This window comes from Artemia franciscana, chromosome 7 (genome assembly GCF_032884065.1).
Source record: "Artemia franciscana chromosome 7, ASM3288406v1, whole genome shotgun sequence".
NCBI classification, from domain to species: Eukaryota; Metazoa; Arthropoda; class Branchiopoda; order Anostraca; family Artemiidae; genus Artemia; species Artemia franciscana.
Window position 1 is genome coordinate 17,831,505 of NC_088869.1, and position 23,363 is coordinate 17,854,867.

At 35.0% G+C, this 23,363-nt stretch overlaps 1 protein-coding gene across 1 annotated transcript in view; it reads right to left on the minus strand.

Moving 5' to 3' along the window:
* LOC136028922 (N-acetylgalactosaminyltransferase 7-like) overlaps positions 1-21,307 on the minus strand; it is a 56,264-nt gene extending 34,957 nt beyond the window's left edge. The window contains exons 1-5 of the mRNA XM_065706897.1: positions 21,049-21,307; positions 15,994-16,223; positions 13,251-13,417; positions 10,138-10,345; positions 4,086-4,262 (exon numbers count right to left, since the gene is read on the minus strand). Coding sequence (XP_065562969.1) covers positions 4,086-4,262; positions 10,138-10,345; positions 13,251-13,417; positions 15,994-16,223; positions 21,049-21,186 — 920 coding nt within the window. The 5' untranslated portion in view covers positions 21,187-21,307. The remainder of the gene's footprint in view (positions 1-4,085; positions 4,263-10,137; positions 10,346-13,250; positions 13,418-15,993; positions 16,224-21,048) is intronic.
* Between the last annotated feature and the right edge of the window lie 2,056 nt (positions 21,308-23,363).

Genomic DNA, 23,363 nt, shown 5'->3' on the forward strand with positions numbered 1-23,363 from the left:
TCTTGCCTGTGAATACCTTTACCACACGCGTGCCTACCCATGAAAAAATTTAATGTCGCTAAGTTTCTACTTGTTTTCTATGTTCTCTGGAGCAGTTGTATCTCGGTCAGCCTTTGCCTAATGGTTGAGATAAAGAATGATCATACTGTTTGTATCTATCTATATTGATATATATATATATAAATATATATATAAATATATATATATATATATATATATATATATATATATATATATATATATATATATATATATATATATATATATAAATATATATATATATATATATATATATATATATATATATATATATATATATATATATATATATATATATATATATATATATATATATATATATATATATATATATATATATTTGGTGATTCCCGAAACCTAAATTAAACAAGAGAATTAGGATAAACGTAAAAGCCTTTTGTTTACATATCCATAGAAAAACGAGGTCCCTTCATCTTGATGAGCCTAATTATCAGCATATATTTTACATAGGCCTATCGACTGTGTGGGAGAAAAAGTTGAAGGGAAGAGAAAAGGTCTGTCTGGTAATGACAAAAAACCTAGGGAGACCTCAGAACACCACTACTGGGAGCATTGAGATTAGGTTCATAATCTCAAATGACAGCCTCTCGTCAAGTTTACTATATTCGGATTTCTACGGGAAAAAGGAAGCAATTTCTGTTTGAAAAACGTATTGGAGAAATGCCCAGTCAGAATTTATAACTTGGAACAAAAATAAACTGTCTAAGAGTTTTTGCCACGTCAGAATAACTTGAAAAGCTTTAAATCAATGTAACTTTTCATTAGAGGATTTTGCAAACATATCGCAAACTGAAAATATGTTCAGATACATATTTCCTATATCTCAAGCTTCATTAACATGTGGAATATCGGTTTGTAATAGAAAGAACAAAACAAAACCCCTGGAGCATTTTACAAAACTAAAAGGATCTACTTAGTCAAAACCCAAGATCCCTAAGCAGTAGGAGAGAGGATACACAGAAAAATAAAACCATAAAAAATATATAATAAGGTAAAATTAACGCTATTCGAAAGAAGACAGCAACATTAAAGAGAGAAAAGGGGAGCAAGGCATGTCTGAAAACTTGGGTTTTGTATTGAATCAGGAGTTTAGCAGAGTTGCGGTCTATCCCATTTATTTGGGTCGTTTTGATGGACTTTGTCCTGAACGCTGATGATTTGAGCTTCCTGGATGAAACTGGCAGCAAAACGAACGATGTTTTGAAGGTTTTCAGAGTTCAGGGTGCATTAGCAGGTTTGAAAATTAATTCTAAGAAGATCAAGTCGCTGATACTAGAGACAAATGAAGGTGAAGAGGTGATGCTAGGTAACAATGAAATCAATCAAGCGGATAGCTTCACTTACCTGGTTAGTTTTATTAATAAAGATGGTAGATGCAATGAAAATGTTAAAAGCAGAAACGCCCAGGCCCAGGATGTTTTTCTAAAGTTAAAAAAAAATTTGGAAGAGTACGGAGATATATCTGCAAACCAAGATAAAAATATTGGAAGCTACAGCGATGACAATGGTTCTGGAGTAATTGCTAATTTTTTTCCAGAGGAATTATCTACGAATTATTTTGGACACCCATCTGACTGACCGTATTTCAAACAGTAAGCTGTAGAATACTGTGGTTCTATCCCACTTTCTAGGTCTATAATGATTTAATGGTTGAGATGGAAAGGACACATTTCACAGATGAAGGATGACAGATTGCCAAAGATCGTCCTTTCTAACCTTCCATCTAGGGCCAAATGAAAGAAGGAGTAGGAAGAAAGGGAAAGGGAGAGATCGTAAGAAAGGGTTTATAGGAAATTGGAACTTCTTAAGAGGATGTAAAGTGAGAAGTTTTTAATAAACTGGGACAGAGGAGGGTGCGCAACTGTGATGGACTTAGGCGGTGTGATGCGACATTGAGGTTTTAGTAGTAGTAGTAGTAGTATTTACGGGCATAAATCCTTTCTTTGAGATCTTGCCTTGACTTCCTTTAGAGGCAACTCAGATAGACAGATAATATATACATAAATATATGATTATATAAACATATGATTTTTTTAGGCTATCCCAACCAATCCCAAGATCCCTCGGATCTTTCCCTCTTATCAATAGAAAGAAGAATTACCCTTTAGTTATATCAATAACTATCACGGTTTGTGATACCTTGGATGTGAAGGAAGATTTATTTTGCGAGGAAGAATTAGCAACAGTACTAAAAGGGTTAAAAAATAATAAGGCTCTAGGTGTTTTTACTGTGGTAAATGAGTTTCTTAAATATGGTGGCTCTGAGGTTAAAAATAAGCTACTAAAGATTAAGGATATGATTTTTGAAAAAGGGGAAGTATATAACGATTTTAGGAAAACCTTAATTAAACCACTGTATAAGAAACATGATAAGAGTAACTACCGTAACTATCGAGGCATTAGTCTATATTACTTAGTAATATGATACTTCTTAAACTAATAGAGATGCTGTTTGACAAAGTTTCAAAAGAAAAACGGTTCAGTTTTAGAAAAGGTAGAAGATGTGTCGACCGAGTTTTCGCTCTTAGGTTAATAACTAAATAGTTCCTTCATTGTCAAACACCTTTGGTCCCCAGTTTTATAGATTAATGAGTTTTATAGAGCTTTAGGGAAGGTCTTATCCTTATATGGTATACCAGACAAATACATTAAAGTGATTAGTGCTATATACGAGAACAATACTGCTGCAGTTAAAGTAGTAAATGAGGTTAGCAGCTGGTTTTGTATTAAATCAGGAGGTAAGGAGGGTTGTGTTCTATCCCCCTTTATATGGATCCTTTTGTTGGACTTCACCTTAAGAAGAAGAGGAGAGACAATAGGAGACCACAGAATCAAATGGAGAAGAAAAACTCTCCTGGATTTATATCATGCAGATGATTAAAGCATCATAGATAAAATAGTGGGCAAAATGAATGAACTTTTAGAGGTTTTGCGAGTTCATTGCGCTAGAATAGGTTTAAAAAGTAATGCTAAGAAGACTAAGTTACTAAGGCTAGGAATAAGTGAAGATGAAAAGGTGACATTGGGTAACAAAAAGATTGATCAAGCGGTCAGCTACACTTACCTTGGTAGTATTATTAGTAAAGGCAGTGGGAGCACTAAAGATGTTAAAGTAGAATAGCCATGGCTCAGGGTGTTTTTTTCACAGCTAAAAAAGTTTGGAAGAATAGGAAGATAAGTCTGCAAAGCGAGATTAGAATAGTGGAAGGTACAGTGATGACAGTAGTCAAATATGGCTCTGAAGCATGGGCGCTCCGAAAAGCAGAAGAAGATTTATTAGATTTTTCCAGAGAAATTGCCTACGGATTATTCTGGGTACCCGGCTGACTAACTGTATTTCAAACAGTAAGCTGTACGATAAATGTGGTTCAATCCCGCTTTCTAGAGTTAAAATGAAAGAAAGGTTGAGATGGCTAGGGTATGTTCTGCGGAAGAAGGATGACAGATTTCCAAAGATTGTCCGTTTCGGCCAACCAACTAGGGCTAAACGGAAAGCAGGTCGTCCTTGTCTGGTGAGGGAGGATGTCATAAAGAAAGATTTAAAGGAAATGAGAACTGCCAAGGAGGGTGTAAAGAGGAAGGCTTTGAATAGATTCGGTGGAGGAGGAGCGTGCGTAGCTGTGTTGGCCTCAGGCAGCTTGGTACTGCAGTGAGTTGTTAGTAGTAGCAGCAGTATTTCAATAAGAGCAGCAGTTATTTACTTACGAATATAGCTTACTTCCTTGATGTCTTGCCACCCGAGTGGCAGTTCACTTTCTTTGAAGGGTATTCCCCACTCAAAAATTACTCACATCTTTCCCCACAAATAGGAGAGAATATTCCCTCTTACTAATATCAATGAGAGTGGCAGTCATTTAAAAATTCATATGGTTCACTTTCTTGATCTCTTTCTTTAGGCTCTCTGGCTGCCAGCTCGGTTTCAATACACAGCACTCCCCGGAGAAAATCACTCACATCTTACCCTACAAATAGGAGGAAACATTCCCTCTTATTAATGGCAATATGAGTAGCAGTTATTTACTTACGGATATGGTTCACTTTCTTGAGATCTTTTTTTGGCCTCCCTGAGTGGTAGTTCCGTTTCTTTATACAGCATTCCCCACTCAAAGATTCCTCTGAAATGTGTTTTCCCGGAATATACTGGGCGATAAGTAAAATCGTCATGATCAATACCATCTATAATAGGAACACTCATCGTAGTTCTAAAAAAGAGATTAAAATATTTATAATGTGCCAAATGCGTATCTAAAATGTCTATAGATTTTTAAATAATTTACATATTCCATATAGAGGGCAAGGTAATGGGAAGTAGTACAGTGAACAGAAGAAAAAAGGAAGAAACTGAAAATAAGCAGAAAAACAGAAGAACAGGAGAAAAAACAGAAGAAAAAAGAAAAAAGACGGAAAGAATATGAGATTCTGACTAAGAAACTGAGTTTATGTTAGTCAAATTAAAAAAAAAAAAATCATAAACATTTTATCTGTATCGAATATCAGAACTGCATATTTGAAAATTTTTTCTGCTCTTATTTGGCAACGCATTCCAGTTCTTTCGTTGTTTCTATTCAATTTTTACTTCTCCTTCTAAAGTCAGCTCCTTTTTCAGGTCTTAACAGCTTTCTTTTCTGGATTGTCTGCTGAGAAACCACCATGATGCTTATACGGGCAAAAATTTTAGAGGTATTTTTTTTTTCCTTTTTGAACTACATTGTCCTGATCCTATTTTGTCAACATCAATTGGAAGTCTATTTATTATTTTTGCTTGCAACGTGATCATGTCAGTTGTGTCCTATTAAATTGCCATGCATCTAAAAGTCACAAAACGATGAAAAGTCTCAAAATTCTAAAAAGAACACTTTGAAATATAAGTAACAATTCTAAACAATAGTAACACAATCGTAAAGCAATAATAATTTAAAAAACAAAAGTACTCCAAATTTTTGACAAAAAGAAGGAAATTAAGAATTCCATTTTTCATACTCTTAATTTTTTTGTCTCTGGACCCCAATTCCAGCAATTATTCAAAATATAAAATATTAAAGTAAAATTTTTCACTCCGATTTTCAACAAAAAGCCGAAATTTTCAAGTTAATTTCAAGTTAGTATTAGTTCCTTTAGCACTTACAGTGCAAAAAATTGACCGGATTCTTTTATGATCCGGAGTAACGGAACGCAAAGAAAATAACAAGTAATTAATTATCATTGATTATAATCGGCTCTTAGAGTGCACTCTTTACGCTTAGGGCGACACTAAATGGGAAGACGTCACTTTGCCAGAAATTTTATCCACTATCATTGGTCTGCTACTAAGAGGAACAATAACAATCTTTATTTCTTTTCCTAGTTTATTTATTGGCTATTACTTAAATTTAAAGCTAATTCCAGAAATTCGCTTTATCTTTGGTAGCGATGACGATTTATTTTTCAAATTTCAAGAAATAAAAGAACAAGTGTACAAAGGACTGATGCTGATACTGATGCATCGGATTTACCAGGAGCAAGGGTGCATTTTCTGAATATTATTAACAACAATCTCTAGATGGGGGGGGGTGTAGGTATGAGTGCATGGGGTTAATAAGAACGTTAGGTTAAATAACCTTTATTGGGTTTTCATACTTAAAAAATGTTTTTGTTTCTTCTTTATTGTGTTCCTTAAACAAAATTTATCCCCACCGCCCTATTCTTTTCTTTAATTACATGTAGCAAGAAATTTCCATTTTTGAAGATTAGCGAAGAATATGTTATATTATAGCATTGTAAAAGATACCACCTAGTTCTTAAACATTATCATTTGCATTGAGCAATTGTTAATTAGCATCGTGTAAACATAATCTCTGTCTGTATTTAGCTCTGTAAAAAAACTTCTATTAAAAATTGAAACAATAAGTCAGATAATTTTTATAATAAAAATACATATTTTCGACGTAAACACTTAAAATTATTTTTTTTTTCCAAGATCACGCTGCCTTTCTATGACGAACAAATAGACATTCAAATGGGGATAAGTCCAGTTATTAGACAGTGAAAAAAGATACAAAAGTCTCGATATTTCAACCACATATAAAGCGATCGTCATCAGCAGATATACTAAAGCATTAAAATTTTAATGCGTTGGTATATCTGCTGATCACAATCGCTGTATAGGTGGTCAAAACATCCAAGCTTTTGCATCTCTTTTCACTGTCTAATAAATAAACTTACCAACATTTGAATATCTATTTGTTCGTTAATATAAATATAAGGTTTAAACGAGAAATGTATTCGTACAACCTGAGAGGCATACGCAAACACTGGTCTGCCTATTGGGAATAAATCAGAGAAGCTTTCCGAGAGAAACTAGAAAGGGGAGGGGGAGCAGTGTGCACTTTTGTACAAGTAGTTCTTTTTTTCTAAGATGGAGCTTTGGACCAATATAAGGGAAGGGGGGTGGTTTTACAAGACAGCAATCGGTTGTTTTATATGGAAATTTAGCGTTTGATCTCATGGATAGTAAAAGCTGTGCGATTAGTTCAAAAACAAAATATCCTAAAAATTGGTAAAGATAAGACCCAAGTTACTCGCCAAAGAGGGTTTCATCAAATACCATATGGGTGCGGTGATTATTATGTGGGTAGAACTCACTAAAATCTGGAAAAACTTCTGCAACAGCATAAGGATGATATAACCAAGGCTTTAAGTTCCAATAGTGTCCCTAGTTCTTTTAATTCTGCTCTGGTTAGCCGTATTTCTGAAAACCATAGCCTTAAAATACTTTTTGAAAACACTTGCCTCATTACCCAGGATTTGGGCACTAAACAAGTTGTTCGAGAGGCAATAGAAATTAAACTTAAGTTAAGTAATAATACTTCTTTAAATAGAAATTTGGGAGGATATTCTTCCATTACGTGTAAATCTGATTCAAAATAATTTTAAAAAATACATTGCAAAATCAATAGTTGGTACCAATGAGCCTGTACCAAAAAGACCTTTTAGGTTGGCTGCCCAAAAAGTCCGAGCTCTTATGCAAGTGAATAAGTCTGAGTCTCTTGATAGTGATGGTCTTTGCTTCAAGTTTTTTGCTTATGATTGTCCTGAACTGCTGAAGCATTTGCAATTATTGTTTCAGATGTGTTTGGCACAGTCCGTCGTGCCAGATAGTTTTTTGTCCGGTTGTATATCTCCCATAGTCAAGAGGGGTAAGGACCCCAGTGCTTGCTCTAATTATCGTCCTATCACTGTGTCTTGTTTTGTTAGTAAGCTATTTGAATATGTACTGCTACCGGCCATTAACTCCAAGTGCAATTTTACTCCCTTCCAGCTTGGTTTTAGAAAAGGTATGGGCTGTTTTCAAGCTCACCATATTGTGGGTAGGCTAATGAAACAAGCTGTTGCTCAAAAAAGTCCCCTGTATTGTTTGACTGTTGACATATCTAGTGCTTTTGATAATGTAATTCATTCAAATGCTTTGTTTTCTCTAGCAGCCTCGGGTGTTAACCTTTCTATTGTTTCCGTGCTTAAGTATTGGTATGCTAATTCTTCAGTTAGGGTGAAGTGGAATGGTACGGTAGGGGAGTATATTTCTGTTAAAAAAGGCGTTAGGCAAGGTGCCGTGTTATCCCCGAGCATTTTTAAATGTGTTTTAGCTTCGTGTCTCCAACGTCTTCAACCGTCAATTTTTTACAATGATAATTTAGGCATTAGTCACGTTGCATATGCTGATGATGTTCTGCTTCTTAGCTGGACAAAAAATAGTCTAATTACCAACTTCTACCGGCTTTCAGCCGCACTATCCACAGTAGGCCTTTCAGTTAATGCCTCCAAATGTGAGTTTTTGTGTTTTGGGAGTCCTCCACCAGCATCACCTCTTTGCTTGGGTTCTTTAACTATACCATGTTCAGCAAGTATTAAATGGTTGGGTCTCACTTTTTCCACGTCACTTTCGTCTACTTGCTCCGCTATTACGTCCAGCGTGCTGAAAAGTATGCGGGTTGGATACGCGAAAATTTCACCAAATCGTGGTCGGTATAACCGAAATGGACTATGCCGTCTTTAGTCTAGTTTTTGTGCCCCTGCTGTTTTTTATCTTTCTGGTTTTGCTTTCCTCCTTCGCAAGAAGGATACAAAGAAAATACGCTCAGGATATTTTAAGTATTGCAAGTATTTGCTGCGTCTGCCTCGGTGGTATCGGAATCATACAGTCGTCTCTAAATTTGACATCGTTGATGCGCCCTCGCGACTGAAACATTTATCTAAAGATATATGTTTTAAAACTCGGCAAATGGTCGGTGTTTTTGACCCTCTTTGGCCATTTTTTGATTGGAGGTAATTTATTTATGTTGTATGTCGTTATGCTGCTATGTTATTTATGTTGTTATGTTTTTTGTCTTGTTTTTTCTTTTTTTGTGTGTTTACTCCACAGTTTAATGTACTTTGTGGGTTATAAATAAATTATTATTATAGCAAGAATCACATCCTGAAAAATACCTTGTTTCGTGTTTCTTCTTCAGTCCTGGTTGAACTTCCATGAATGGATGGTTCTAGAACTGTTTTAATTTAGTTTTAATGGTCAAGTATTTTATTTAAGTCTTATTCGATATTTATCTGTGCTTTGCTGATGGCAGCTCCTAGCTACAGAGTCGAAATATTCCTTTAGAAAAGTTTTCACTGCCTTAGCATAATTCCTAATTGTTTTACTTGTTACTGTTTGTATTTGATGTTTTTGATAATTGATATTTGATCTTCTAGGACCATTCCTAGATTATCCCCGAAGGGTCGTCAGCCGAAAGAGATAAACATGATAGTAATTGGCAGCTTGGGATTAGGGAATATGGAGGGGACATGGAGCCAAAGGACTCTCTTTAGGCTGTTTAATCATGCACATTAAATATATTTCTATGACTTTTGATTCCAACAAAGTGTAGCATGTCCACCATTTGATTAAAACATATGCATGTACATTCTATTTTAAATAGACAGATCCCATAATTTCACCCCTAAATCTACCCTACAGCTACATCTACATCTACCCCTACGTCCACCATTTATTAAAGCTTATTCACTTAGTTTCTATTTTACATGGACAAATCCCATAATTTCACCTCTACATCTACACATACCATGCTATTTCTGGATGAACTGTTTTTTACTTTCCAACCAGTCTGATTAAAGGCTTATTTCAAACTTCTGACCCGATACCATACGGGGCTGCAGGAATAACCAGAGATACATACGGGAATTAGTGAGTCGTCACGTTTCTCTGAACGGGTTTTCCCTTAAAAACTCCATGTAAACTAAAAGAAGCTCGATTGAATGAGCCGTTTTTCAGTTTTATTTGACCATCGGTACCATAGATTAAACACTAGCCTATTTGGGAAATATGTACTGAATATGTTTTGATTTTGAACAGTATTGCTTCGGCTTTTAAAGATTCTCAGTTACTAACATAGATCGATATAGATAACATAGATTTTTGCAAAATTTTAGTTGAAGTGACTTGGAGAGGAAACCGGGCCTAAACACCTGAAATGTGGAACAACATATATTATGTCACCCTAAGAGGCACATATATTGCATATTTCGACCGTTCAAAATAAAATGACCTTTTTGAAATGGATCCCGTGCTACATGAAGTTGGTGGGGGGAGGGGAGACATTGGAAGTTCAAGTGATAACTCTGGAGGATATTGGCCTCCTATCAGTTTCGGCAATTCATCAGTTTGGAACTTCACTTTACTATCGAGTGAACCCACCCCCCAATTTCTACGATGGTCCGCTCTATATGATGAGACTGGAAAAAAACAAGATACAGATCGGTGTTTACTAAGTCAACTCCACTGTTTTTAGCATCATTTGAAATCAGCTTTGACAATTGGATAATTATCAGCTGTATAGGTAGTTAGCCTTTACCACAGACAATAATTCTCAAGAGGCAACACTCCTAGACAAGATAATGTGCGGCCAAGGATATTATACTTATATCCACCAAAGATGGCGTTAAATATTAAAACCATTCCTGGCCATTACATTATAGTTACTATTGTAACTCAAATTTTTAGAGATGTTACCCATTTTAGTATGACCAGTTCAAATCGATTTGTACCTGTCCAAATAGATAGGCGCCAGAAGAGGAGGAAGCCAATTACGTCCAACTTCACAATGTGCATCTAAAAATAAGACAACTTCTCCTCTTGATTCAACCGCACCTTTAGTCCTTGACCTAATTAGTCCTTCTCTTTCCCTGTTCCTTATAAGGCGCACTTTTCCCTTAAATCTTCTAATATAGTCCTCCAAGGGCCTTCCAAGATTGGCTAAAAATAAAAGAAATGTATTTTGAGATTTTTAAATACATAGAAACCACTAAGAAAAAAAAAATGACATCGCATTACAGGTTATCAAAACTAAAGACAGGTTGCTATGTATTCGGAGTGACCACAACAAAAGATACAGAATATATAATAAATAGACTATACATGTCAGAAATTACAAAGGTAGGTAACAATAGTCTATTCACATATATATAGTTATAAAAATTTGTTTCGAAAATAGAACAAATCGCTGAGCCGTCAAGGGACAGTGGTGAGGATACTGAACTATTTATCGGTTTCCTAATAGCGTATGAAAGCATAGCGAAGGTATTTAAATTTGTTAAAGCGCACGCGTGAAGGAGGAGCCTAGAAGAAATGTCTGAGACATACCGTGTCCCATTTTTCTTTAATGGAGAAGGAACGCTCATTGCTGTATAGATACCTATACTGTGGCACGTAACATTCTTCAAGCTGATCAACACACAGTGTATATCTCCACCAATTTTTTTTTTTTGACACAAACTTTTCCAGCACAAATAAGAGCTGTTGCATATGTAATTCTATTAACATTTGGTCACACAAAAACAATAAAATGTGCACAACGGTTACAAACAAAGATTAAATTTTATTGAACGCTTATCAGTTAATTATAGCTCATTTTGTTCAATTCTTTGAAGAGTCTCAGAACCAGAGCCTAAAAGCAATGTCAGCTTATAATCAATCATAGTTTGGGCCAGGTTACATGAACGCTTATCAGTTAATTATAGCTCATTTTGTTCAATTCTTTGAAGAGTCTCAGAACCAGAGCCTAAAAGCAATGTCAGCTTATAATCAATCATAGTTTGGGCCAGGTTACAACTTGGTCCCAAAATTTCAAACTTGCAGTTTCTAGGAAACTGCAATTCAGCATACTTTCGTGCCGCTTTCAGTACGTATATCAAGCAAAAAGGGAATAAAGTCATGAAGTCACATTCAAAACACAGATTCGACTTTGAAGTTACAAACATGCAATTGTTGAACATTTCTTTTGTCAAGAACAAGAAAAATAGCTAAATATAGCATCGAGTTTGTCAAAACCAATGGAGGGGGGGTCAACTCCCTAGCTCCCTCCCTCTGGATAGGCTCCTCCAAAGTTCAATGTTTTGATAGCAGAAATAATTTTTTTTGCATATTTTGTGATGCTAGGCACACGCATAGAGCTCAATATGCCCCTTACCCTTTACTGTATTAGATTACGAAGTATTATGAATTTGATAATTTTTCACTTAAGAGAATGAACAGGTAACTTTGACGGAATAGACCACATAGGAATATGCAAGATCAAACAAGGCTGCTCTTCGCGCATTATTTTTTAGGTAATTCCGCCTTTAGACAACTGGAGCGAACAGTGTACCTGCATATTTGTAGGGGTGTCTTTTTCCTGGATAAATGTTCAAATGAGTTTATATGGCTCAGAAGAAAAGGAGTTCCAGGATTGACAAGAAGGGTTTTCTAGGAGTTTTGTAGAGGCATCTTTGAGTTTAATGAAAAAAGACCCTAGGAGTGAAGATTTAGTCCAAATTGTCAAGCCTAAGGGAATCAGATCTGATACAGGCACTGAGAAATTTTCTGAGGAATCCATTATTTGAATACGAAAAATTGTATACCAAAAATTTCCTAATTGTATGCATTTTAATTTATCTTCAAGTAACTGCCTTAAGGTCCGTGAACTCTTTTAAGAGAATTAAACCCAAATCCCCTTCAAAGCCCGTATATAGGGGAGGAAGAGCGCTAGATGCCTGGTCCCTTTCCCAGCCCCGTGTTTTTGCTACTTTTTCATTCAATTTGATTTAATTCATTCTTTTTGCTGCTCTAACAAATAGCCCCTTAAAATACGCTTCCTTCCCGAAATGATATTCTGCATACTTATCCACCTCTATCCCTCCCCCTTGGTTTTTATATACAAGTATATTGTTCAAATATTTCTGGTTTTGAGTCTCTTGTAGCCTACGGTTTTGAGTTTCTTGTAGCCTACAAAGTCATTCTGCACCATTTAGTGGTGTATGAGAAATTTCTGCGCAATAAAGCTGCTATAACTTTTTAGAGTCCTGAGTTTTCAGACTATCATTTTAAAAGCCAAGCAATTAGAATGCTTTGAATTCGAATCCGTTTGTGTTGAAGAGATAAGAGAAGTCTCGCCAAATCACTTATAGTTACTTGGCCTAAGAAAATATCACCTTCTTTGATACTTTCTTCTTTTTTTTTACAGAATGTGGATAAGGTTAACTTCTAATCATAGCAGGACACAACAAGCATTAGGGGGCTAATTAACATTAATTTTTACCCTCAGACCATTACTTGAGGTTAGTTTCAAAGTATACGGCAGAAAAATAAGGTAAAATGTCATTATGGAAGCTATTAACTGATCGAATATACCCATACTTCACCTACATATTGTTACAGAATTCGAGTTTACTACACAAAACACGATGAAACACAGAGCAAAACAACTGCTAGACCAAAACTCTTAAGAATAAAAAAATACCACTAAGCGAAAAAACATGTTAGTGTTTAGGGTTTCAGATTTCTCAAAAACATTCAGAATAGCTAATATAGTCTATACTGAACTACAAGTATTGCGATGAATATATTGAGCTCTATTTGCAACTTACAAAAAAATTTAAATAGATTTGAGACTCAAATCCATATAAAGAAATCAAAGCTTGCTTATTAAATTCCTTTCATTTAAGTTGCCTTAAAAAACATACAGTTCACATTTAACGTAATGGTAAAAGACTAACACCTTTGAGAAGCTTAGATCGTTTGAACAAGCAGCAAAAATAAAAGAATCAAAGAGGAAATAAAAGAATAAAAAGAATAAAAATCATGAAAATAAAAATCAAGAAATGACAGCATGTAATAATCTTGCCTTTGTCGCTAAAGTCATCAACTAATAGAACCTCTTCTAAAAATTGGGGTGGTGACCGGTCAATCACGGTGTGAACTGTCCTTAATAGTGTAGACCATCCTTCGTTGTGAAATACAACCACAACCGAAGTTTTTGGCAGATCTTCAGGATATTCCCAGTACTGACACCTATTCAAAGAAGAAAAGGATGAAATAAAGGCTAGATTTTGACAGTAATGGGAAAAAAATGTATTAGATTTAGAAAAAGAATAACGAAGGCTAGATTGATGACTTGTACATTTTTCTATCAGTTATATTTCTATTCTTTTTTTTTTCTTTCTCCTTTGGAAGACTTTTATTCCAAAATAGGATTGGAAGTCACCTTTAACTCAACACGTTCGATTGATCGGTCTGATGCATTTTCGTGCCTTTCTCAATTGTCAAGTGATATGTAGAACTGTCAATATTTTTCAAAATATAAAAAATTTAGCCGAATTTAGAAATATCTCATTCTCTCTAGTGGTATAAAGTGGTGAATTATTAAAATCAGTTTGTCATATCTTGAATGCTAAGATAAACCTTCCATGCCATTTAATTCCTTTAGATGAATTAAACTAGTTTAATGCCTTAATTAAACCAATTAAGTTGATAATTAAACCATCTTAATTCCTTGTTTTTTCACCTCTCTTGTAAAATTGATATGATATTGCATATTACTGGCACCATGCACAAATTTTACTTTGTATAAATAAAAAAACCTGCACTGATTACTTTTGAGTTTCTGAAATATTAAGAATCTGTAAAACTGTGTGTTATTTAAGATTAGCCTAATTTACTTTTAATTATTTTTATTTTTCTACCCAAACATTTTTCATTTTGGGAATTATTTATTTATTTGTTTATTATTACCAATAGCGGTAGGCATCAATACTTGTCGCAAAAACACAAAATCATAATACTAATCTAAAGTAAACTGGCAACGACAAACTAAACAGCAAAAACTTCTAAATAACACCAAACTACACAAAAAAAGCGTCTAAATAAGAAGGCGTATTTACTAATGCACTCTTAAAAATTCGAACACTCTCTGCCTCAACAACCTCCAAAGGCAAACCATTCCATGTTCCGGCAGCTCTACTAACGATAGATACTTGACCAGTTTTTTTAAGTGGTTTTGTGGGTTATAATTTGCAATCATGCTGATGAGTAGAGTGATAATGGCTAAATTTAAAAAATAAATTTGGATCAGCATCATCCACTCCTTTAAGTATACGAAACGCATTTATAAGGTCACTAAGACGTCTACGAAACTTCAACGACGGGAGTTGAAGCCTAGAAAGTCTCGGCGGATAAAAAAAGGCGCTAAAGCTATGGGACCATCCTTCCTAATATTCCTAAGAACATACACAGTTGAGTTGACTTAATTATAAAATGCATCAAACCTTTACTATAATCTCTCAGAACCTAGCTTTACATTTTTTTGTCAATTTTTTCATGGGTAGATAGGGGAGGGTGGAATGGGTTTCCTTGGGGACACTATCCATCCATGCCCCTCGCCTCAAGGTTCATCCATAGGCAGCTATAAGCTGATTCTAATCTAGAGTTCTGAAACAGGTTCACTTTCAAACAATTTTATAAACTTGTTATTTCTGATAACAAAATATTTACTCTAAAACAGCAAAAAAGAACAAAAACAAGGAGAAATTTTGGCCCGGGAGCAAAACACGAAAAGATACCACTGCAAAGGCTTCTGTTATGCCATCTTTAGCAGGTGGAAGAAAGAGGTTCCAGACAATATAGAAAATCAAAGAGCAGAAAAAAAATAAGGCCAAAACAGAAAATGTAAAAATGAATCCTAGCCAAATAAAGGAAAAATAACCATTTATCAATAAACAAAGATTTAAAATGCCAGATTTCAAATTAAGAAACTCAACAAATAAAACTGGATATTAAAAGAGCCATTCTCAAACCGGAAAGGAAACTTATGTTTTTTTCTTTTGATGTATAAGAATTGATCTTTTTATTTATATTAATTGTGATTTTCAGTTTAATATTTTTCAAACGAGGCAACTGGCACGTACTTAGGGTTGGGGAGGGGGGGGTCCAGATCCAACCCCCCGAATTCTCGTGATTTTTCTTTATTTTCTCATAATTTTCTGATACTTCTAACAGAATAAGGGATTTGAAGGATTCCCCCCCCCCCATGAAACAAATTTCTGCGTATGTGCTTGCATGAAAAGTAAACTCCTAAGCTATAATTTTTCTAAGATGTGTTCAATCTAAACCAATAACAGGGGGATCCCTTTCCGCATGCCAGATTGATGGAATATATGGTGCAAATCAGTAGACATTATTCTACATAAAAAAGCTAGTTTAAACAATAAAAGCATTAAAGCTCTTCCAAACTACATTTTCCCAGATAAAACTCCTGATCAGCAGCAAAAATTTGTATCAATATTTCTCGCGTTTAATTGTGGATAAGAAACACCTCTTTTAATTAATTGCCATTAGACATTTTTTTTTCAAAACTTTGGACAATATTGTCTGACAATAATGTCTCAGACAAAGCTTCAGACAATATTGTCTTCAGATAATACTTTAGCTAAAAAGACAAAAGTGGAAGCTTGTCTCTCCAAAAGCTTGCTTCTAGGGACCTCTTTTTTATCTGCCTGTTTTGGTCGTGTAATATTTAAGATAAATAAATGATAATGATGATGAAAACAGCTTTTGTTCTTTTTTATTTTGCTGCTTCTCATGATACATACTCTTCAAGCCTAGTATCCGGAATAGTTCGATCCATAGCAATAGCATCAGAAACAACCATGTTAATACCATATTCATTAACTGACTGATGGGCCTCATTTTCCAAGTTTGATGGTACATTGTAAGGTTTGCCACCTTCACCAGGGCCATCTTTTTCTGGCCATGGTTCTGGCTCAAAGTTACCAATTTGACCATGCAAGAATACTGGTGCCTCTCTGTGTTTTATTAGCCCCTGAAAAATAAGTCCAGTTTAAGTAGATGCAGTAGCAGACCTAAGGGTAGTAAAGAAACCTTCACCTCATCTCCCCTCTGCACTTCCTAAGCTCTATTGTTAATTTTATACAGGTTTTAATTACATTTATTTTTGCTTACTCTATGCCTATCTACCTTAGGTCTACCCAAAGATGGATGATAGACTATTGTCATTTTTATACAACTCTGAAAAATTTAAGCCAGCTTTAATCTCATGGAAACTATTTGTCTTATCTTTACTCCAATTAAACATGAATCTAAAGTGTAGATTCGCCTCCACAAGCTGATTTGTACCATCATGACAGAAAAATTGTCCTGATGGGACAAATAATCGGAAGCAGGTGAATTAGTAATTTTTCAGGAATTGCACAAAATTAGGAAATCTTTAGTGATTCTCAAGACAAATCTATCAGGTTTTTACTTTCAAGAATATTTCTATTCTATCTTTTTCATTTAGGCTACTATACAAATATCCCCATTGCTGAGACTTTCAGAAAGAAATTCAATGAAAATAAGTTAATTTTTACTAATATTAGTCATTAGTGCCTGTATTCTTTTAAAAGAAGTCAGTGATATCTAATTTACTTTAACTTCTACAATTCTGTAACTTTTTATGTGTAATAAAAAAGTCAGTGTTAGCTAGAACACATAAAGGGGAGAGTCACTTTAATCCTTTCAGAAAGAATTTATGAATTATTCTTTTATTTGACAAGCCAGTTGGGCTAATTGCTGTACGTTATGTTTATATATTGTACTTATATGCTTATATTTTGTTTATATACAATGTAGGCTAGCTGACAGAAAGCAATAAAATCGGCAGTTTTTATGGCACTTGGTATTAACCAAGTGACATATAGCAATCGCAAATTCTGTCGGTCTGTCAGTCCTGGTTTCAATACTTTAGGCACTTTCAGGTAAGCTAGGACGATGAAATTTGGCAGGCGTATCAGAGATTGGACCAGATTAAATTAGAAATAGTCGTTTTCCCGATTTGACCATCTGGGAGGAGTGGGGGGCCCATTAATTCTGACAAATAGAAAGATTGAAGTATTTTTAACTTACAAATGGCTGATCAGATCTTATTGAAATTTGCTATTTGGAAGGATATCGTGTCTCAGAGCTGTTATTTTAAATCCCGGCCGGATCTGGTGACATTGGGGGGGGGGAGGGGGAAACCTAAAATCTTAGAAAACACTTAGAGTGGAGGGATTGGGATGAAACTTGGTATGAAAAATAAGCACAAGTCCTAGATGCATGATTGACATAACCAGAACGGATCCGCTCTCTTTGGAGTAGTTGGGGGGAGGTAATTATGAAAAATGAAAAAATGAGGTATTTTTAACTTACAAACGGGTGATCAGATCTCAATGAAATTTGAAATTTAGAAGGATATCGTGTCTCAAAGCTCTTATTTTAAATCCCGACCGGATCTGGGGACATTAGGGGGAGTGTGGGGTGGGGGAACCAAAAATCATGGAAAACGCTTAGATTGGAGGGATCGGGATGAAACCTGGTGGGAAAAATAAGCAGAAGTCTTATATACGTGATTTAAATAATTGGAACGGATCCGCTCTATTGGGGAGGGGTAATTCTGAAAAATTAGAAAAAATGACGTTTTTTTAACTTACGAAGGAGTGATCGGATCTTCATGAAACTTCATATTTATAAGGACCTCGTAACTTAGATCTCTTATTTTAAATCTCAACCAGATCCAGCATCATTGGGGGGGGGGCGGAAATCTTAGAAAATACTTGAAGCGGAGAGATAAGGATGAAACCGGATGGGAAGAATAAAAACTTGTCTAAGATACGTGACTGACATAACCGGACCGGATCTGCTCTCTTTGGTGGAGTTGGGGGGGATAATTTTGAAAATTGAGGTATTTGTAACTTACGAAAGGGTGACCAGAACTTAATGAAATTTGATATTTAGAAGGATCTTGTGCTTTAAAGCTCTTATTTTAAATTCCGACCAGATCCTGTGACATTGGGGGGAGTTGGAGGGGGAAACTGGAATTCTTGGAAAACGTGAAAATTGGGGTATTTTTATCTTACGAATAGGTGATCGGATCTTAATGAAAATTGATATTTAGAAGGAATCCATGTCTCAGAGCTCTTATTTCAAATCCCGACCAGATCTTTTGACATTGGGAGGAGTTGGAGGGGGAAATCTTGGAAAACACTTGGAGTGGAGGAATCGAGATGAAGCTTGGTGGATAGAATAAGCAAATGTCCTTGATACGTGATTGACGTAACCGTACCGGATTTGCTCTCTTTGGGGGAGTTGGGGGGAGGGGTTCAGTGATTTGGCGAGTTTGGTGCTTCTGGACGTGCTAGGATGATGAAAATTGGAAGGCGTGTCAGGAAGCTGCACAAATTGACTTGATAAAGTTGTTTTCCCAGATTCGACCATCTGGGGGGCTAAAGAGAGAGGAAAAATTTGAAAAAATAGGTATTTATAACTTACGAGTGGGTGATCAGATCTTAATGAATTTTGATATTTAGAAGGACATCATGACTCAGAGGTCTTATTTTAAATTCTGACCGGCATTAAGAGTTTCAAAAAACCTGGAAAAATTACTACTTATCAACAAAATTTGGCAAAAATTTACAGGTATATTTTGAAACCACAAATTTAATAATTAGAATTTGGCACATAAAACCACTAACTAGAAACAATTTTTACTAACTGCTTGGATTTGGTTTGCAAGTCAGTTCTTGTCTTGCAAAGACAAGAACTGGTAGCAGCAGGCCTACCATTAGATCCCTTATTTTAGGAATCTTGAACCATCCCTGATGCTCCAGATATAGATGTAGGAATACATAAATAGGTAAAAGAAAAACACACCAAAGCAATGAAACCTTACTTTAAAGTATTCAGTGATATTTCAAGGCCATTAATTAGCCTAGATCATCAGGTTTATTTCTATTGTTATTAATCTTTATGGCACTTGGTATTTACCAAGTGACATATAGCAATTGCAAGTTCTGTCTGTTGGTCCTGGTTTTGCTAGTTTGAGCATTTCTAGGTCAGCTAGGACAGTAAATGTTAGGTGTGTCAGGGACCAGACAAGATTAAATTAGAAATAGTTGCTTCCCCAATTTAGCCATCTAGGGGGGGGGGGCAAGCAAACAAGATAGTTGAGAAGAATTTTATTTGACAACAAACAGATGATTGTTGTTCTTAAGTGTGGCTTGCTGGTCTAGTGGTAAGATTCTTGCTTAGGGTGTGAGAGGTCTCAGGCTTGAATCCTGGACCACCCCAATTTTTACACAAAGAAGATCTGAAACTAGATTTGTGATCAATATAGCAATCACTGAAAGTTGGCAGGCATATCAGGGACTAGACCAGATTAAATTAGAAATAGTCACTTCCCCAATTTGACCACCTGGGGGGAGTGGAAGGATGGTTAATTTGGAAAAGTTAGAAAAAAAGAGGTATTTTTAACTTACAAAGAGGTGATTGGATCATAATGAAATTTAATATTTAGAAAGACCTTGTGTCTCAAAGCTCTTGTTTTAAATCCAAAATGCATCTGGTGACATTAGGGGGAGTTGGAGAGGGAAACCAGAAATTTTGGGAAATGCTTAGAGTGGAGAGATCAGGATGAAACTTGGTGGGAAGAATAAGCACAAGTCCTAGATAAATGATTGACATAACCAGACCACATCCACTCTCTTTGGGGGATTTTGGGGGGGGATTTCCAGTGCTTTGGCAAGTTTGGTGCTTCTGGATATGCTAGGACAATGAAAATTGGTAGGCATGTCAGGGACCTGCACAAATTGACTTGATAACAGTAATCTTCTTATTTGACCATCTGGGGGGCTAGAGGGAGGGGAAATTGTGAAAATTGAGATGTACTTATCTCACAAATGGGTGATTGGATCTTAATCAAACTTGATATGTGGAAAGATGTAATGTCTCTGATGCTCTATTTTCAATTTGGATTGGATCTGGGGACATTGGGAGGTGGAGAGGGGAAACAGAAATCTTGGAGAGCAGCTAGAGTAGAGAGATCAGGATAAAACTTGATGGAAAGAATAAGCCAAGTTCCAGATACATGATTGACATAACCAGATCTAATCTCTTTGGGGGAGTACAGGGGAAATTCTAGTGCTTTGGTGAGTTCAAGAAAAAGCACAAGATCTAGATGCACAATTGACATAAATGGACCAGATCTGATCTCCTGTCACAAGTGCCATATGAGCTCTTAGCTCTTGTTTTGAATAATTAAAAAAAAATACCTATTTCAGTAAATAATCTACTTAATCACAGGCAAGATTATAGACTATAGAAATATAATTATCTAGAATATATTAGTTAATATTTATATTAACATACTATTCAGGTACCTAAGGAATAAACTTACCTATAGAGTCAGAATTGCATCATGAATCCAAATTTAACATTCATTGGCATTCCCACCCCCTTATGTGTAAACATATATCTTGAATTGGTTTAGGGCTTATATAGGGGTGGGGGTAAAGTTCATTTCCAGCACAAAGTCTAGACAAGCAACCCTAGGCCTACCTGTTATAGTCTACAACATAACAAAAAATAGAAACACAACAAACAAATATGCTCTGTTACAGATACAAAAGGGGAAATTAGTGGTAATTGGGCAAATTTTCAGAATAAAACTAATTATATTTGGAAAAACTATAAAATAAGGAGTCTAGGCTACTGGTAACCTTGGCAACTAGCCTAATCTTTTTGTTTTAACCTGTCTCTTTATAGAGGTTGATACACCTACATTATTACCTTACAAATTCATACCTTTCAAATTCAATTTGTATGATTCATACCTTAGACAGGTTTTCCTTTTGAAGGTGAACATAATCACTGCTAGAATTACTTGCAATGAGAAAAAAGACAAGACACAACAACCCAACAGCTCCTGCTGCTTTGATAATCCTATTTTTCCGCATTTGAATAACACCCATTTTTCATGCAGAATTTCAGCTATTTTTTGCAATAGGCCAATATTTATTCAGCAACTTTCAGAGGAGATTAATAAACATTTCTCTTAATTTTGTTTGAATCGGAATCGGCTATGACTAAAAATATTCTATATAGCTAAGAATACAATTGGGCTGACACCTAGGACACTGTGGTAAAAAAAAGTCTTTTGAGGGTTAAAATTATAGAACAAACAAGATGTATTATAAAGACTCTTCAGTTCCAGACGAAACAATGCTTTATTAGTTTCTTATGGTCATAAATATCATTGCATGTGAACATATTTGTTTCTATCGTTGAATGTCAATATCAGTAAAAGAGGCTGATCTACAAAAATCCATGGCCAGAAACTGATATATATATATATATATATATATATATATATATATATATATATATATATATATATATATATATATATATATATATGATAATTCCGTATGAATAATGCCCAAACAGATGATCTTATTTGGACCTTTGTGATATTATAAGGCTTAAGCTTCAATCGAAATCGTCGTTGGCAAGCTTTGGTGTGGGATCAATTTTATGTTGAAGAAAGAAATAAGTTGGCATTTTAAAAGAGAAAACAGAAACAAAACATGACAAGTATTGAGAGCCATGTATTCATTTTCTTCTTATAAATAACTAATTTACTTAAGTAAATGTGTGCAATTGGTCTATTGAACACAAATGCACGTGAAGACGTCGTCTTTATTGATTGTATTGAGTGGCGCTAAAATTAAAAGTCCAAAATATTGTGGTTCGTATTGTAAATAACCGACACACTGCAATCATTTGATATGACCGAAAAGGTTAATTTAATTATTCATGGCAATTGGCTAGATACATGCTGGATGAATCAATAAAAGTTTTCATCTTAGCTCCTTCATTTAGTTAAATTCAAAATGGGGGAACTGAATATTTCTTCAAAGGACAAATTTCCATAAAAATAATGAATTCAGAAGCGTGTCTTATTCAGATAATATTACATTTATATATTTAAATTATTTTTTCTTTCGTTTATTTTGTTTCTATTTTATTTGACCTTGAGGGACAGTCAAAACGGCTTCGTGATCTTATAATTAGGGTTATTACGTCCTACCGAAAAAAAAAAAAATACTATTATGTTCATGCTTCCGTGATTAATTTCCACTACCGTGTTCGTCTTTCTATTAAATAGATGGGGAGCATCAGATTCATGTCATGTCTCAGAAATGACTGGACAAATATCTTTGTTTGTAGCATTATTGATATTTTTTCTTTCTATCATTTACTTTAAATGTAAGTGTTCTCAGTTTGAAGGTCCACAAAAAATAAACTGGAATTTGAAAAGTATATTCCGAGAATTTATCGATCGTACACTTTTTATTTAAAAGACGACAATCATTAGAACATGGATTTCATAAGCCAAAACTTTGCCCTTACATCTTTTTCCCTTCTGACAATTAGAAATTTTTCTCTACATTTACTGCTTAAAAAGTAACTCTCTTCAATAAGAAGCTTAAGTATCTGCTTTAGCAATTCCGATGTGATGGTACTTGGGTACTTTTTTCTATTTTCCTTTTCGCTACTAAAAATCAACACAATTATTAGAACAGCTTTTAAACCCCAGCTAACTAAAGGATACTTACAAAACACTGGGAAAGTTTTAATACCAAATATTTGATACATCAAAAATTGATACAACTAACGACAGGCACGTCGAAACAGCAGATGTAAAGTAGCACTTTTTTTTATTTAGTAATAGAAAAAGCACGTATATCGGGAAATACAGATTAAGTTTGATCTGTAGTATTGTAGTAGATGAGGGGAAGAAGAAGACTGAAGCCTCAAAAGTACGTTTTGGGCTCAGGTTATGTTCATAGCGATTTAGAACCAGTGATTAATCTATTATATCCCACTGAAAGGGAAATTTTAGGGTTAACAGTGCTATATGGGTGCTGTGGGGGTAGTTCTTCTATTGCAAAAAACCTAGATTTTAATGAAAAATGATAGTTTCCAAAATTGATCCATTAAAAGCTGTACTTTATCCTGAAAAAGGGAGGGGGGGGGGGGGGGTAAAACGCCCTATTATCAAGGATAATTCTATTTTGATGTGGAAAACTAACTCTCTTTACAAAAAAAATAACAGTACAATTGCTAATTACTTCAAAGAGGGTAA